Below are 18,036 nucleotides of genomic sequence, written 5' to 3' on the forward strand. Positions count from 1 at the left end.
AAACTATAAATAATATTATCAACAAATAACATATTTGGAAACAGTAACGCGAATGTGATACCCATGGGATTGCAGGCTATGGTCTACTGTAATCGTTACTTACTTCCGGGTATCAATTAGTAATGCATCAGGCGGTACGCTTGTTTCCTTCCTAAAATTGGATATTTCCTAAAATTGGATAATGAAACACAGATGCTAAAATATTTCTTTCTTTAAATTCCTTATTATTTGAGATCAATACACATTTTTGAAACTTATAATTAGTTATTTTACATTCATTGCGCAAATTCGACATATCTCGTGTATGTCTCGACGGTCTGTGGCGACACGAACGTCTCGCCCGTGCTCCTCCTGATATAGTCGCGGTACAGTTCGCGCGCGCCGCGCGTCACGGTGGGCGGGATCACGTCCGCCGAACTGTCGATCGTGAACGCACTGCTGACTGTCACGGTCACTGGGCTGGTCGGCTTGTATTGCAGGTTCGAGCGCCGCTCGAAGTTTACATAGCGCCTATATCTGTTGAAATTGTAAATATGTAGTACATTATTGTCGAGGTTCGGAAGTAGCTACTTGCTGGCTAAGGATTCATTTTAAACGGACGACCTCTGGAGTTATTAATTAAAAAATAGAAGTGTAGGTATTTTTTTGCCGTGCGCGATGCAGATAGTACAGCGCCATCTAGCATGAAATTTGTAAAGTAATAAGACTCACACAGTCATGTCGGCCTTGCTGGGGTCCTTGAGCGCGAGTCTGTGGCGGCGCTTGACGGCGACGAAGGGGGGCGGCGGCGGCGGCGGGGGGGCGGGCGGCGCGGGCGCGCGGCCGCCCAGCGAGCCGCTCAGCTCGTCCTCCGTCGACGACGCGCTGCCCGAACTGTACCAACATACACCACTACATTACCAAACAGCTACGGACGATAACGTGAATCTAGGGCACCGAGGGCCTACCACGAACCACGTTCGACGCGTCACACTTACGTACGAATTTACAAGTGCGGCGGAGAGGCAACACGTCGAACGTGGTTCGCGATTGGCCCTCTGCAGTCCCGGTCGTCTATTGGTTTTAATAAATTCCGATCCACTCACTTTTCTCGATAGTTCGCATATCGTTGAATATACAGTTCAAAGAATATAATACTCATACAGTTTAACTATTTTCGAAACCGACCTTATATTTTTGAATAAGGGGGTAAATAGCTATGTTTTGATGATTCATTTAAAAATTAATCACTTTTTGTGAAATTGCAATCTATTTTGAACCTTAATTAGGAAAACTAAGTCTGTATCAGATTCAGATCTGCTCCATATACATATATTCAACTTAAAAATTAAATTGTCATAAATCATGATTGCTACATAAATGGCAAAGTATTTTTCATCTCTCCTGTTCGGAAAGTTTACCTTTCATAAGCTGATAACCGGGTGGAAAATTGCATTTCCCACCCTAGGATGGAAAGTATTTTTTTTTTAATTTTTACTTCGAGCAACGGCTAACAGCAATAATGTGCCATATTATAAGCTCTCATATCAGCTTCCGCATGACTGAAATTGGCGCCGTTTACATTTTCAAGTGATTCGAGTGACTTATAGTTATGTGGTTTACCTATATATCTGTTAGTAATTTGTTCTAAAGAATTATACTTACCAATAATAAACCTACATTTCTCGTGTTTAACTTTCCTCATAGTCGAAATAAAAAATAGAGTGTTTAACTCGGGTAAAAGTAACCATCTCACGCTCGAACTATTAACTAAAATATCTCGGGTGAAATGGTTCATTTTCCACCCTTGGTTAACAATCTACTAATGTATGTACGTGTTTCAATACTGACTCGCTAGAATTGTTAGAAGCGGTGGAGGCGCGCCCGCTGAGGCCGGGGTTGGCGCTGGTTCTGGTGACGGCGCGGCCTCGCACCACGAAGGGGCTGAAGCTCTCCGCGAATGTCGGTGTTAAGTCGCGTAGTGTGTGGCACATCTGCAGAAATTTCCTCATTAAATTTGAGGTAATTGTATATGTATTTGTATATGTTGAGAAAAAGAAGTTTTCACCACACCAGCTCGGAAAGAATCACTTTGCACTTCAAAAACGAATAGCAAAGTTGCATTTTATCCACATGTGAGGCAAAGTAATCAAATGCAAATTTTGAGTTGTTTTCTTATGTTTGCTGGTAGAATTGACTTTTAAATGATGATTTTGGATGATAAATATTTAATAACATTCATTTGGATTTGATTTGGTTTGATTTTGTTTGATATTTTACATTTAATATTTTGTGTTTCACTCGGGGGCAAATTTTGTTTAACCCTCGTGCTTTGAAACCCTCGCAACGCTCAAGATTCCATTTTTCGAGATTTCAATTTTGGAATCTTTCGCTTGCTCGGGTATCAATATTAGCACGAGCGGTTAAACAACAACTTTTCCCCCTTGTAAAATAAATAACTATTAAACTTAATATTCCAAAAACTTTTGGACTCGCACCCATCCGGTCGCAAAGGTGCCCATCGCACTTGCTGCGGCACCGCGACGAACCGGGATGGACATGGTTTGACCGCTGTGAAATTCGTAAAAAGATATTACTATCTATTTAAACAATCCCATCTGTAAACAGAAACAGTTGGAAACATATGCGACAGCGGCGAAAGTTCACACAATACTAAATACCTACTCTCTCTCCTCACTTTGAATTCATAGTACACCGCGAACACAACTCAAAGGCCGTGTTATAGTCGCAGTAGATGTCGATATCAGCCGTCTCACTCTAGCTACACCCGTCTCACCTTGAACTCGTAACACTCCGCGAACACGGTGTACTCGAAGGGCCTGTTATAGTCGTGGTAGGTGTCCACCATCTCGAGCGCCCCGGAGTCCCCCAGCATGCCGATGATCTCGCAGCACAGCTTGTCGTGGTAGGTGTCGATATCAGCCGTCTCACTCTAGCTACACCCGTCTCACCTTGAACTCGTAACACTCCGCGAACACGGTGTACTCGAAGGGCCTGTTATAGTCGTGGTAGGTGTCCACCATCTCGAGCGCCCCGGAGTCCCCCAGCATGCCGATGATCTCGCAGCACAGCTTGTCGTGGTAGGTGTCGATATCAGCCGTCTCACTCTAGCTACACCCGTCTCACCTTGAACTCGTAGCACTCCGCGAACACGGTGTACTCGAAGGGCCTGTTATAGTCGTGGTAGGTGTCCACCATCTCGAGCGCCCCGGAGTCCCCCAGCATGCCGATGATCTCGCAGCACAGCTTGTCGTGGTAGGTGTCGATATCAGCCGTCTCACTCTAGCTACACCCGTCTCACCTTGAACTCGTAACACTCCGCGAACACGGTGTACTCGAAGGGCCTGTTATAGTCGTGGTAGGTGTCCACCATCTCGAGCGCCCCGGAGTCCCCCAGCATGCCGATGATCTCGCAGCACAGCTTGTCGTGGTAGGTGTCGATATCAGCCGTCTCACTCTAGCTACACCCGTCTCACCTTGAACTCGTAGCACTCCGCGAACACGGTGTACTCGAAGGGCCTGTTATAGTCGTGGTAGGTGTCCACCATCTCGAGCGCCCCGGAGTCCCCCAGCATGCCGATGATCTCGCAGCACAGCTTGTCGTGGTAGGTGTCGATATCAGCCGTCTCACTCTAGCTACACCCGTCTCACCTTGAACTCGTAACACTCCGCGAACACGGTGTACTCGAAGGGCCTGTTATAGTCGTGGTAGGTGTCCACCATCTCGAGCGCCCCGGAGTCCCCCAGCATGCCGATGATCTCGCAGCACAGCTTGTCGTGGTAGGTGTCGATATCAGCCGTCTCACTCTAGCTACACCCGTCTCACCTTGAACTCGTAGCACTCCGCGAACACGGTGTACTCGAAGGGCCTGTTATAGTCGTGGTAGGTGTCCACCATCTCGAGCGCCCCGGAGTCCCCCAGCATGCCGATGATCTCGCAGCACAGCTTGTCGTGGTAGGTGTCGATATCAGCCGTCTCACTCTAGCTACACCCGTCTCACCTTGAACTCGTAACACTCCGCGAACACGGTGTACTCGAAGGGCCTGTTATAGTCGTGGTAGGTGTCCACCATCTCGAGCGCCCCGGAGTCCCCCTGCATGCCGATGATCTCGCAGCACAGCTTCCGCATTTCGTTCGTCGGGTAGGGCAGGTACTTCAGTACGTCGTCGTCCCACCATTTTGTTAGCGATCTGTAAGAGAGATTCGGTCAGAGCGGGATCTTTAAAGCCCTCTCCACACTCGTGCGCAAATCGCAGTGTGAAGACGCGAATGCGAGTGTGGAGCGGGCTTAATTTAGAAAAAACGGGCAAATGCGAGTCCGACTCGTCCAGAGGGTTCCGTAATCTTTAGTATTTGATGTTATTGCGGCATCTCTGAAAACTTTAACTGTCACGCTATCACGGTTCTGTTTCTCATTGTTAGTTTGTCACCTGTTTCTCGGTATATAGACGACCGCCTCCGGGTGGTGCAGATAGTAGTCGCTCGGGAACTCCCAAATGGCCGGCTTGCCCGCGTCCGGTATGAAGAGCCCCAGAAACAGGTTCATGGTGTTCTGTTTCTCGGCGTCGGAGAAGGTGTTGGAGTAGTAGCGGCTCAGGGTCTGCATTATGTCGTTGCCGTGGGACGCCCAGGGGGCTGTTTTGCGGTAGGTTTTGATTCTGAAATTATAAGGCAATTTAACTATGGATCGAATTTAAAAAAAATCTCCTGCACTTTTATTTGTGTATTAAATGATTCGGCGTGATATCTAAATCAACTTCATTAGAAACGCGGCGCGTGGGGCGAGTAGGCGCTTGTCTAAATCACCATTCAGTGACAATTTCAATAAGGCGGTTTGTTTACATAGTTAGCAAGTTAAATAGAATGATCATTGGCCACAGCATCTTTGCAGATGATAGTTGCAGCGACTGAAGAAAGTATTTTGAGGAGGTAGTCTACAGCCTACATCGACTGCGATGACTGTATAGACCAATGGCCGATCGGCACTTCTTCGATCACAGACGTGTCTTGACTCTTGGGGTGGTCCAGCAGCTCTGCGATTACGTTTCTGCCTGAGTTGGTCCAGCTAGAGCTCGTCATGTTTTGCCATGCCTTCCCGCAGTTTACGACACCACTCCATCCATAGAATCCATATCATCCATAAAAAAATATCCATAAAATAAAATAAATATAGTTCTGTAAAGTGTCATCCATAGAATGACACTTTAACAGAACAGAACTACTTAGCAAGTTAGCAATCATCTAATGAATATTCATACAATATAGTAGGTGCAATTGTTGTATTTTTAACGCTAACTTTTGGGCAAATATCCACAATTCACTTTGATTTACTCTTATGTATTTAATGGCACCCGCTAGCAGGTGCCTTTAGAGAGAATTACAAACTTATATGATTTTATGTATATTGTAAAGGGGGACGGCCTATAAGGGAGGACGCTGAGGACATAAACACGCAGGAAATCAGTTGTTCTGTATATTATTTGAAACACAGATATATAGATTACAAATTATGTAAGACACTTGACGGCTGCCTCTATCCTCTTGGGGTTCAATGTCCTAGTACTAGTACTACTAATTAGCTCCAATGAAATTTTAATCTAAATGAAATGGAATAGAGTTTCTTTTATTTTGTTCGTTTTATTTTAAAACAAAACAAATTCAACTCTATTTTCTAATACCGTTGATTCAAATTGCCGCGAGCACTTGAGCCTGAGGAAGGACCCCCGACGGGCCCGAAACATGTCGCCAATAGCGACTAAAAATTCAAGTGAGTGAAACCGTTGTCGTATAAACAATTTAAAATATGTCTCACGAAAGTTTAATATCGACCGTTGATTCAAATTCGATTGCCAATTTTCCTTGTATGGTGGGCCGCTAGAAGCTATAGGAATGCCGATCGGCGCTCCGTTCCATTTGACGGCAAGATCATATTCTAAATTTAAATAGCGTGACTAGCCAGTCTGAGATAAAGAAGGCTGTAAAGTTTGCAAACCTTTACAGTATGTCTGTATGATACCTGTGGACCAGCTGTGAGCCGCCGTATTGTAAGGCGAGGGTGTCGCCGTGGTCTTCATAGAGCCCCTCCAGCAGACGCGCGCAGTCCGAGTCGAACTCCACCACGGGAGACCCTATCAGCCCTAGAGCGTATAACTGAAAAAAAAATTACTGAACTTTATGGCGTTTCGCTTCAGGGGGCCTACCTCGAAAACATAAATTCGCAAATTGCGGGGATCGCGGGCATTGGGGAAGTTTGCGAATTTCGGTTTTCGCCGAGAAAGATGCCCGCAATTTGCGAACTTCGATTTTCGCGGTTAGAGCCCAGATTCCACTGTATTTTAAACAAAAAACCGGCCAAGTGCGAGTAGGACTCGCGTTTCTAGGGTTCCTTACATAAGTCCGACTCACGCTTGACTGCATATTTCCAATAGGTTTTCCTGTCATCTATAGGTAAAGAACTATTTAGAGTATTTTTTCAAAATTTTAGATCCAGTAGTTTCGGAGATAAGAGGGGGGGGGGATGGTCATTATTTGGCTATTTTCTTAAATAACTTCGAACCTATGTATTTAAAATTATATAAAAACTATGTCCATCTTTGGGTCACTAATTGTATATGTGTACCAAATTTCAACTTAATTGTTCCAGTAGTTTCCGAAAAAATAGGCTGTGACAGACGGACAGACAGACAGACGCACGAGTGATCCTATAAGGGTTCCGTTTTTTCCTTTTGAGGTACGGAACCCTAAAAATCATGTTCAGTATGGGTGGCACAATGCCGCTGGAAAGGCGCAACTGCTAGAGCAGGCCCTAGCCTACAGCCTAGGGTGTGTACACACCTGGTGAGCGAGCACGACCTTGCCGATGGCGAACTGCGCGGTGTTGGTGCGGTCGAGGCAGTCCACACAGTTGACGCGCACGAGGCCCGCCTGCAACACATCATATGTTATGTACATACAAGGTATAAAAGTAGTAGTAAGCACTTTATTGTACACAATACATAACTAATAACCTAACCCTTAACAATAGCTAACTTTAACAATAGGGGACGACCGCGCGATATATCCTTTCCATACAAATGTAGCCCCCATTTTCTCTAATTGTAAGAAACCAATAGTATACCGGGTGTGGTCTGTAACACGAGCAAATAATTAAAACATAGATTCTACTCCAACAACTTTTAAAAATTATGCAATATTTAGACTTCCTATTTTTCACACAAAATAAATATTACCTTCAATGGACGCCATCGCCATGCCATATCATCTGTGATTGACGTTGCTTGTCATGCCTTAAACATAACGAAATTCGCAATACCTTGCGTCTTAGCATTGTTTCAAGTGCATTAAAAATCAAGCCACAAGTTATTTTTAAAAGTTGCTGAACAAATGTTGGTCAGTATGAGGAGTACAGCCTACAGTTAATTTTTTTGCTCATATTACAGGCCACACCCGGTATAGTTTGGCAAACCAATTTAGTCAGTAGAAAAATACGCAAAATTCAAAAATGTATATGGGTGCATAACTTTTCGTTTTCGCGCCTATATTTTTCTAAATTGACTGCAGTCGGCCGCGCTTCGCTTCAAGGCCCTGCTCGTCGGCCTCGGGCTCGCCGTAGGCCTCCGCTTGGCCCCTCGCTCTGCTAAGGAATACCCATACGCGAATAGTCACGATACCTGCAGCCGGCCGCGCTGGTGTCCGGGCGCGCCGCCCTGCTCGCCGTCGGCCTCGTCCGGGCCTCGCGCGCCGCTCAGGAACACCCCCGTGCGCCGCACTGCCGCTCGCGCGAATAAGGCTAGCCTGGTAACATTACCCTTTATTACATTGTATATTGTTACTTTAATCAAAATCAGAAATTCATAGATAGTAACCTCATGCCGCCCACCGTTCCAAATTATAGTTATGCAAGTTTGAATCTAGTTGTATTTTTCAATAAAAATACAACTAGATTCAATTGGTTGAATTTCATTTGATCGAAAATTTTACGAGTCAAACGATCGAAATAGCACTTTGTTTGTTTTTAATGAAGGTTGACATTCCATTAAAACGGCTTGTATATCCTAATGTACATTTGGCGGACAAGGGGTACTTCATAAGAGCTGGTGCGAGATTTATGCTGAACTGTCAAAATAATATGACTAAATCCTCAGACGTATCCTTGTTTAGATGGCGGTGTATGGATCAATACATTATTAGGTATTAACTCCAGTTTTCTAACTAAAGTTGATGCCAAAAACTACCCAAAGAGCTTAAGTCCAGTTGCCACAAAACACCATCTATTTCAGCAGTAAAACTTTTTTTTTTATTATGAATGGGCTTACTCATGGCCACAGACTAGCCGAGGCGTAGACGTGGCCTACGATGGAGCGAGCTCGCCCAGAAGGTGCCTGTTCACTCTTGATTTGAAGGTTGCCGGGTTATAAGAACACGGAAATATAGACGCCGGCAAGGAATTCCATTCCTTGGCAGTGCGCATAAGGAAAGTAGAAGCAAAGCGCTTCGTGCGAATTGGTGGAATATCTACCAAGTAAGGATGGAAACCGGCCGTGCGTCTAAAAGTCCGATGGTAGAATGGGGACGGTGGAATAAGCTCGTGTAGCTCTTGGGCACACTCCCCGAAGTGCAACCTGTAGAATACCGACAGGCTGGCGACTTTCCGCCGATGGGCCAAAGACTGAAGCTTAGCCGTTAGCTTCTTGTCGCCAATCATCCTCCTGGCTCTGCGCTCCACTGAGTCCAAAGCGGCGAGTTGGTATTTAGCTGAGCCATCCCACAGGTGGCTGCAATACTTCATACACGACCGGACTTGAGCTTTGTAAAGTGTTAGAAGCTGTCCAGGTGTGAAGTATCGCTTCACCTTATTTAGGACGCCCAGCTTTCTGGCCGCAGTTTGTGCTTTAGACTCAATGAAGCTGCCGAAGCTGAGGACTGAACTCAGCTCCATGCCGAGGAGTTCCAGGCTGTCGGCAATAGGTACAGATGCACCCCGGAAAGAAGGAGTCAGGTCGAATGGACTCCGTTTTGCGGAAAATAGACACGTCTGCGTTTTGAAGGCATTGAACGTGACCAGATTGTCATCACCCCACTGGGAAACGAGACTAAGGGTCAAGTTCATTCGCTCAACCATGGCCTCTCTCTGTGAACGTATATCCTCCCTGCTGTCCCCTGCACTAGCCAAATATCTCTCAACAACCGTACTGTCATCTGCATAACCTACAATGCTGGGTTGCAGCATGTCGTTAATGTGGAGCAGGAAAAGGGTTGCGGAGAGAACAGACCCCTGAGGAACACCGGCGTCAATGGCCATGAGGTCTGAAGAGCAGTCATCAATAACTACTCTGATCGACCGTTCACTCAAGAAATCAGATAGCCAGCTACAAAAGTCAGCAGGGATGCCGTATGCAGGAAGCTTGCTAAGGAGACTTGCGTGCCAAACCCTGTCAAAGGCCTTCGAGATGTCCAGTGAAACAGCAAGCGCTTCACCGTTCCTCTCGATGGCCTCGCCGCAGCAGTGCGTGACATACGCTAAAAGATCCCCAGTAGACCGACCTCGGCGAAAGCCATATTGACAGTCACTGAGCAGATCATTTGCTTCGAGGTATGCCAGCAGCTTGCCGTTAAGTACCCTTTCCATGACTTTACAGAGCATGGAGGTAATGGCGATTGGTCGGTAATTGCAGGGATCAGCACGACTACCCTTCTTGGGTACTGGCTGCACGTTTGCAAGCCTCCAGGATTTCGGCACCGTTCTTGTTTGGAGAGAGAGGCGGTACAGGCGTGTCAGTACAGAAGACAACTCAGGCGCACACTGCTTTAGTACACGTGCAGGTATACCGTCTGGTCCACTGGCCTTATTCACGTCAAGATTCTGCAGAGCTCGGCGTACCTCTTTTTGTTGAATAGCAATTCTCTGCATAGAGGAACTGCATTGAGGTAGCGTAGGTGGAAGTTTTGAGCCAGGAGAGCGGCAGGAGAGCGATACTCTTAGATCGAAATTAAATAAATCGCTGATCAACTCAAGTTACGTTAGGTATATATGGTTACTTTACTTACTTGTCCAAAACCTTAGCGTCAGCCCCTTTATTCATCCTAGCCATATCCAAATGAAAGTACTGTATGCAGTGCTCCGGAGGCAAAAACTGGTTCAGATACTTCACTGAATTACTAATGACGTCCGTCAACAACGACTCATGCCTCTTCTTCTCTCTCTTCTTCACCAGATTAAGTATCATGATGGGCGCGCCGTATCTCCTCATGAGGTTGTTGAAATGCTTGGCGGGTATTTCGGCGAAGGGGTCGCTGAGGTCGATGGAGATTTGGGGTTTGGGCACCATTTTGGAGATGTCCTGCGACCAGTAGCTGGGGATCGAGCCACGCATTTGGACGAAGGAGCTGAAGCTGAAACAAGAATTTTATATGTGACTTGGAAGTCCGGTAGCCGTTTAAGAAATGTAACATTTACGGTAGATGTCGCTAGGGCGCGTCCTTAAGGCGCATATGGTAAAAAAATATACGCTGTCCTCGGGTGAAGTCGTGGTAGCTTAGTTGGCAGAGCGATGGGATCACTAGATCCAGATTCGCGAGTTCGATCCTCGCCCGTTCAGCGATTTTTTTTTTCATTTTTAGGGTTCCGTACCCAAAGAGTAAAAACGGGACCCTATTATTAGGGTTCCGTACCCAAAGGGTAAAAACGGGACCCTATTACTAAGACTCCGCTATCCGTCTGTCGGTATGTCCGTCCGTCTGTCTGTCACCAGGCAGTATCTCATGAACCGTGGTGATGATTTACAGCTGATGTATTTCCGTTGCCGCCATAACAACAAATAGGTACTAAAAAGTATGGAATCCTCGGTGGGCGAGTCCGACTCGCACTTGTCCGATTTTTAATTTATTTCTAAGCATAATCATGGTTTTCAGACTTCGAGCAACACGGAAGGGAGGCGGCATTCGCACTATTTCCCCTCTGCCGAGGTACAAGATTAGCGCGTCAATTTAATCTAGCGCGAGTAATAAAACTAGTTGCACTTGGATTTTTCACTAGACCGAGTCCAGACGCGCGCGCGCGTCGGGGACATCAAATTTACAAAAAGAAAGTGTTACATTTCACATGTAATATTTTTTTTACATGTCATACTTTTAATTACATTTAAATATAATTATTATATTTTAGTCTCAAGTAATTGTTGGATTTATCGATTTTGCTCGCTCAGTACAAATTGCGGATCGGTCGAGCGACAAATCCGACTTCTCATCTCTCAGAATACAATGACATACTTCAACGAAAATGTGTTAGTGTGCGTGTTGTGACACTAGTCACTCGTCCGTACACAAAAAGAGATCGAGGTTTGCAAGATTTGTCTTTGACGTGTGTCATTTTCTATGTATTTGTGTCGTCATTACAGATTGGATTTTGTATGTAAGTGTGTGAGAAGTGCGACTGTGTGCACCTTTCCCCCCGCGAAAAATGGCAGAAAGATTTGTACGGCGAGATATCGCTTGGGCCCCTCCCTTCCGGCGTGTCGGAAGCCGGTGTTGCTCGAAGTTTTCAGACGTTTCTGCTTGATACAAATTGCTCTGTTGAATACAATAGAATAGTAATCAAATACCAAATTTCAACTTAATTGGTCCGGTAGTTTCCGAGAAAATAGGCTGTGACAGACAGACAGACAGACGCACGAGTGGTGCTATAAGGGTTCTGTTTTTTCCTTTTGAGGTACGGAACCCTAAAAAGGAGTTAGACTTACCTGCCATTAGAGAAGGAGGATACCATAGAGTCATGCACGATCTGCTCGGTCTCCACCTCGTTGGCCACGTCCCCGTGCATGTTAGCTCCCCGCTTCAGGAACCGGGTGCCGGCGTAGCGGTTGCTCCATCTGGCCACCAGGGTGATGTACACTGGGCGACCGAAGATGTCGAGGTTGCTCTGTTTAATCCAATAGAATAATTATAAAAGGAGTTAGACTTACCTGCCATTAGAGAAGGAGGATACCATAGAGTCATGCACGATCTGCTCGGTCTCCACCTCGTTGGCCACGTCCCCGTGCATGTTGGCTCCCCGCTTCAGGAACCGGGTGCCGGCGTAGCGGTTGCTCCGTCTGGCCACCAGGGTGATGTACACCGGGCGACCGAAGATGTCGAGGTTGCTCTGTTTAATCCAATAGAATAATTATAAAAGGAGTTAGACTTACCTGCCATTAGAGAAGGAGGATACCATAGAGTCATGCACGATCTGCTCGGTCTCCACCTCGTTGGCCACGTCCCCGTGCATGTTGGCTCCCCGCTTCAGGAACCGGGTGCCGGCGTAGTGGTTGCTCCGTTTGGCCACCAGGGTGATGTACACTGGGCGACCGAAGATGTTGAGGTTGCTCTGTTTAATACAATGAAGTTTTAAAAGGAGTTAGACTTACCTGCCATTAGAGAAGGAGGATACCATAGAGTCATGCACGATCTGCTCGGTCTCCACCTCGTTGGCCACGTCCCCGTGCATGTTGGCTCCCCGCTTCAGGAACCGGGTGCCGGCGTAGCGGTTGCTCCGTCTGGCCACCAGGGTGATGTACACCGGGCGACCGAAGATGTCGAGGTTGCTCTGTTTAATCCAATAGAATAATTATAAAAGGAGTTAGACTTACCTGCCATTAGAGAAGGAGGATACCATAGAGTCATGCACGATCTGCTCGGTCTCCACCTCGTTGGCCACGTCCCCGTGCATGTTGGCTCCCCGCTTCAGGAACCGGGTGCCGGCGTAGCGGTTGCTCCGTCTGGCCACCAGGGTGATGTACACCGGGCGACCGAAGATGTTCAGGTTGCTCTGTTCAATACAATAGGTTAGTTTACCTTCTGAATGTTATTCGTAGGTCGTATACCTATAGACCGACCGCTTAAATGAGTCCTCGCCTGCGCGGTACGGGGGCGACGGGGAGGGGCGACTAAGGGCGGCGGGGAAGGAGCGGGTGGTACCACGTAGGCGAAGACTTTTAAGCGGTCAGTCTATAAATAGTATAGGTCAATTTTAAAAAGAGACACCAACTATTTATGGCAGGTTGTAAAACTATTTGATTTACTGTTTTTTTATTTTATTTTAAGTGCGGCCGAATATACAGCTGGCGATTGCAGTCAAAATAGAATTTTATGAAAAAGATTTTACGTAAAAAGACGTAATCTACCTACCGTTCTTTAGCGATAAAGCCGCCTGTTATACACCTCTGTCTGGTATTATAATTGTTCTGTTGTAAAATTATTTAGTAGAATAGAATGGAATAGAACAAAATTTATTCTGGGCGGCTAAACAACAAAAATTAAACAAAAATGGTTTAAAACGTCACTGTACACCTTTTGTATACCTTGACGCTGGTCTTCCGTGGAAACCCCTTTTTTGAAGTTGGGCTATAACAAGGATACATACCTGTTCAATGAACCCATGCACGATATAGAGGATCCAGTCGGGATGCAGCTGAGAATGCACCGGCGACAGCAGGTGACTGTTCCAGACAAACCTCCACTCCGGGACGGTTCGGACACCAAACTCCAAGCTTGCTCGGGGCTCCGATCTGAAAATATCAATTTGTTAGAACATTAAATTTACAAAACATGAACACACAAATGGATGAACCGATTTTGATGAAACATATCTAAGAATCACTAAACCTGAGTTTGGATAAAACCCGCGTCCAAATTAGTTCATCTTTAAGAAGTTAAGAAGATACACACACACGTACCAGTCAAACTTATAACACCCCTCTTTCACCAAATTTAAAAAAAACATAACAAAATGATTCATCCATAAAATTCCGGTGAACAACTTGCGCAATGACACCTCCAAATGTAGCCTATAACTCTTTAGTACGGTAGTAGCTAGGCTTTAGTTTGCGGCTCAAAAAACAAATTTACTTAATCACAAAAAAAAACACCCCGATTTCTGCTGTCTCTGCTGCAACTGTTTCTTCCAAGTTTCGAATATATCTTCATCATCATCAACCGCCTGACAAGTGCACTTCTCCTCATCACTAGAGTGCAGATTTGACCGATACACAGCTGCCGTAACCGGCTCAGGGAATAACGCCGGTGCCAGCTTCCGAGGCGGTGCCATGTTCATTTGCAATGTATGTGTTATATCGTAACTGTAACTGTAATAGAAATTCGTTGACAAATCTATAGCCAGGAACATTTTCAAGTATCTCTGTTCGTCAGGGTGCTGTGGTTTGCTGCTGTCGCTTGGAATGTAGATGGTTGATGTATCCTCGATCTTGTAAATGGAGTGGGCCCCAATCATGGCTATTTTACGCCTTTTCCTTACCAGGATGATGTAATAGCCCTCTAGAAATCTGATAAAACCTGCAAACAAAATATATAATGTAAGTAAATGCTCATAAAAAGAAGTTGTGGCTTAAACAATATTGGCACAGCTGTAATAGAATTTCAGTCTATACTATGTTATTGTATATTTGCATGTAGCAAATAAATGATTTTACTTTGACTTTATCCTCAAACCCGTCAACAAAACTTGACGAGACAAATGCAATATAGATTATCAAAATAAAGATCAACACATTCAGGGCCAAGAACCCGATAGACAGGTACACTGTTCGTAGTGACTAAACACTCCATATGGCGAAACCGTGACTATGCACTACGAGCGTAGCACTTAGTGGCAATGAATGTGTTAAAAATAGAATCAGAGAGGCTACCGCGAAAACCGAAATTCGCAAATTGCGGGGATCTTTCTCTTTTACTCCAATGAATGCGTATTTAGAGTGACAGAGAAAAATGCCCGCAATTTGCGAACTTCGAGTTTCGCGGTTATAGCCCTTAGACTTAGACTGTTTCATAAGTCTTTGGTCGGCTAGAGGTTATAAAATCTTACCGACTATCCCAAAAGCAGAGACAAGCTTGTTGAATCCGGAGTTCTTCCCAGCTCGATTCCCGCAACCAATCATGTTCAGGAGCTGGTGGATCTCCTGCTTGTTGTATTCCACCTTGTCATCGATCAGCGCCAGCTCTTTGGAGTCTGTCCTGTCTATTTTCAACACTCGAAATCTTGTTTGGGTATTGTTAGAACCAATTAGGTAAAATCTCTGGAAATCAAAAGTAAATAATTGAGCTTGTCTTTGTTCTTTAAATTTCAATCATTGTATATATCTATAGTGTTGTTTACAATGCAATGTTTACTACTACAAGGATAAATACGCCCCATTTTTGCAATGAGTGTCCACGTCACGTTATATCGAATATAATTTGTATTGAGGAAGTCAGAGCATTCATAATTGCTTTTACATTATTATTAAGTCTATTTTCACTTACCGCTTTAGTTTCATAAAGAGCTATTCTTTGTATAGAGCTAATTATTGGATGAAACATAACGTCGGGCTTGGACATTTTTGTAATCTCAATAAAGTTGTTAACAACTGCAGTTCTGATGTTGATATTTACAGCGAAATTTAAAGGCTGTTTATTGATATCATCTTAAATAAATTGCATGTTTTGTCTATTTGATATTAATGTTAGACAATATATTAAAATAACATGAAAAACTCGTCAGCTGCGCTGGTAAATAATTTATAAATGTCAATGTCAATATTGACATAATATGCAAAGCCATGTTCCAAATTATTAACGATCTCAAAATACTAATGTTGATCAAATGTTGATAAAAAGAAAACCTGATGTAAAGCAAAGTTCATAATTTGTGTGTATTTGTAATTTTTATTTATTAAATTAAAATGTTAATACATACTTATAAATTTAATTTTCAGTAGCAAAAGGCTTCTACTTCTTCGTTATATTTATTCCTTTTGGAGCAACACTACAACAAACAAGTTCGAGCGATGTCAGCAGAAAAAGGCGCGAAATTAAAATTACAATTCGCCTTTTTTAAACATATCGATATCTTTTTTCTACTGATACAGTTCATGTTAGAGTCTGTGCGGAAAGAGAAGAGTCGTGGCAGAAACGGGAACTAACATTTTAAATTTTATATGGCAATTAAACCTTTGACACCTGTCTTGTAAAAAGTAAACAAACTTCTGTCATTGTATATTTTTATTAACAAAAACCGCAAGTTTTATGTATAAAATATTTTCAAAACACGATGAAACCGTACATAAAACCACAAGAAAAATTATATTTAACATTGTTCGGTTTTGTCAGGGAGAAGAAAACGGCTAAAAGCCGACTATCGACTTACAAAAAGTCGCGGAACGTGTTTCCGCTTTCGCGGGTATTGATGTTGTATTTAATATTAAATAATTACCTATTTAATAAGCTCCCTAAGTAACTTGTCTCCGGTACATAATCGGTAAGTATATTCATTCAAAATATATTAATTTTCATAAATATGCAGGTCATTCATGATCTTTAAAATAACTGACAAATAGTCTTGATACTTGCCATTTTATGCATATTTACATGTATTTTTTTTCAGGATTGTGTAAAAGTACCTACGGTATCTCGAATAAAAGACCGCTAAGTAGGTGATATGCAAGAATTCGTAATCTACGTGCCGGATTCAAGCACATCCAGTGGCCTATTTTATAAAGCTACAAATTACAATTTACAAGCGGAAGTCTCGTTCTAACACATAGGGTTAGAAAGAGACTTCCGCTTGTAAATTGTAACTTGTAGCTTTATAAAATAGGCCACAGTTCCTCACATCAGTCCCTGGTTGTTCTGAAGCTAGCTCAAACATAAGTGACATTGAATATTTTAATTCAGACTTCGATTAAGTACAAAGAATAAAACTTTTTCATAAAAATATTTCTTTATTTGTAAGTCCGTTTACTAGGTTCTGTTAGTTACGAAATTATAAGTATTTCATATTTAGCAGACTTTTCGGCGAAGTAAAATATCGTGAGATGAGAGAACCGGACATATCCCAATAAGGCCTACCTACTTATGCACTACTTATTTTTATTCATATTTATTATTAATAATGTACACATACATTACAAGTCAAGTTTACAATGGGTGAAATATATCCCAGATAGTAAAATTACAGTTCTAATGCCCAATTTCTACCCGATCTACCCGGTTTTGTATTAAAATAACTGTTGGACTGCACAGATTAGGTAGTACATCAATGAGACTCTATCTTGTTTGGTACTAAAATTACAGTTGTATTGGGCAGATTCTTAACTAGTTTTAGCAGTTTTGTCAATCGCACTGTCACTTTTTAGTATCTGAGACATAAAAACAAGAGTGTGTTTTAAAAAGAAAACTAGTGCCTGCGCTAAATCAGAGGATTGATTTGACGAGCCGACACCACCACCAGGCTCCGTTTAGTAAACCGTGGTAAAAAACCGGAACAAAAGGGATACAAGTATCATGACCTTTAGTGTCGTACTATAATCACGTGACCAGTGTTGTCAGCATAGCAAAAACCATAAAATAGCACTGGCGCGCCCTCAAATCCCACGACTCTTCTCTTTCCGCACAGACTCTAATGTTTTTTTCCAAGAAACATTAGGTTTTCTATACTCTTTGGGTTTTCTAACCTACACAGGATAGATGCGAACGAGTTAATAAGCATACCTACCAAACCTCTTCTTTTTTTACCATACCAGTCAAACCTCCATTGCTGGACCTTATGTCCTGTCCTACTCTCTCTCTCTCTTCTCAGCATATTTGCGTCCACTACTGAACATATGCCCTTTTCATGGATTTCCATGTTGTTCTGAATATAATTAAACAGACCTAATGGTCACTAACTAGCACAATATATATATGTATATAATATGTACAACGTAGTGAAGCGGCCTACATCCAAGTTACGATGTTACGTTAGTTTTAAAGATAAACCGTCGAGCCCGCTTCAGAGAGCAATGTGCATAAGAAATACAGCCGTTGAATCAATGGCCCTTGATAATTATTATGTAGGTGTGTTTGTGGTTTTGAATGATTACTTAATTAGTATGTGCGCTTGCGTCATCAAGTCATCATTCATTATCTACACAGAGAATATTCTATCTTCTGTAGCATGTGTTGTTAAATATGTTAATTTCTTGAACAAACTTGATAAAAGTCAAGATGAGTCTTAAATATTACATTAT

The 18,036-nt window shown here is 43.5% G+C and overlaps 1 protein-coding gene across 2 annotated transcripts; it reads right to left on the reverse strand.

The window, feature by feature from the left end:
• Nucleotides 1-187: 187 nt before the first annotated feature.
• LOC134671994 (polyphosphoinositide phosphatase) lies at nucleotides 188-15,533 on the reverse strand. 2 transcript variants are annotated; one of them, XM_063529996.1, is made up of 14 exons: nucleotides 15,293-15,533; nucleotides 14,856-15,066; nucleotides 13,903-14,326; nucleotides 13,398-13,542; nucleotides 12,625-12,803; nucleotides 10,049-10,393; nucleotides 7,672-7,795; nucleotides 6,836-6,925; nucleotides 6,018-6,151; nucleotides 4,432-4,659; nucleotides 4,002-4,191; nucleotides 1,831-1,973; nucleotides 712-873; nucleotides 188-516 (listed from the first exon to the last, which is right to left on the reverse strand). In XM_063529996.1, exons 1-14 carry the CDS (start codon nucleotides 15,365-15,367, stop codon nucleotides 276-278), a joined length of 2,691 nt encoding a protein of 896 aa, XP_063386066.1. In that variant the 5' UTR covers nucleotides 15,368-15,533; the 3' UTR covers nucleotides 188-275. The 2 variants fall into 2 exon arrangements, with proteins under 2 accessions (XP_063386066.1, XP_063385993.1); XM_063529923.1 differs by lacking the exons at nucleotides 188-516; nucleotides 712-873; nucleotides 1,831-1,973; nucleotides 12,625-12,803 and adding an exon at nucleotides 11,740-11,918 and having other exon boundaries at nucleotides 3,972-4,191.
• Between the last annotated feature and the right edge of the window lie 2,503 nt (nucleotides 15,534-18,036).

The sequence above is a fragment of the Cydia fagiglandana genome, chromosome 1 (genome assembly GCF_963556715.1).
Source record: "Cydia fagiglandana chromosome 1, ilCydFagi1.1, whole genome shotgun sequence".
Taxonomy (NCBI): Eukaryota; Metazoa; Arthropoda; class Insecta; order Lepidoptera; family Tortricidae; genus Cydia; species Cydia fagiglandana.

What these genes read in the sequence shown, in the direction of transcription:
- LOC134671994 (XM_063529996.1), bottom strand. Translation starts at nt 15,367, where the DNA reads ATGTCCAAGCCCGACGTTATGTTTCATCCAATAATTAGCTCTATACAA. An exon ending in CTCTTTATGAAACTAAAGCG is followed by an intron (nt 15,067 to 15,292) that starts GTAAGTGAAAAT and finishes TTTGATTTCCAG; the next exon opens with AGATTTTACCTAATTGGTTC. An exon ending in AGGTCGTGCTCGCTCACCAG is followed by an intron (nt 6,152 to 6,835) that starts GTGTGTACACAC and finishes TTTTTTTTTCAG; the next exon opens with TTATACGCTCTAGGGCTGAT.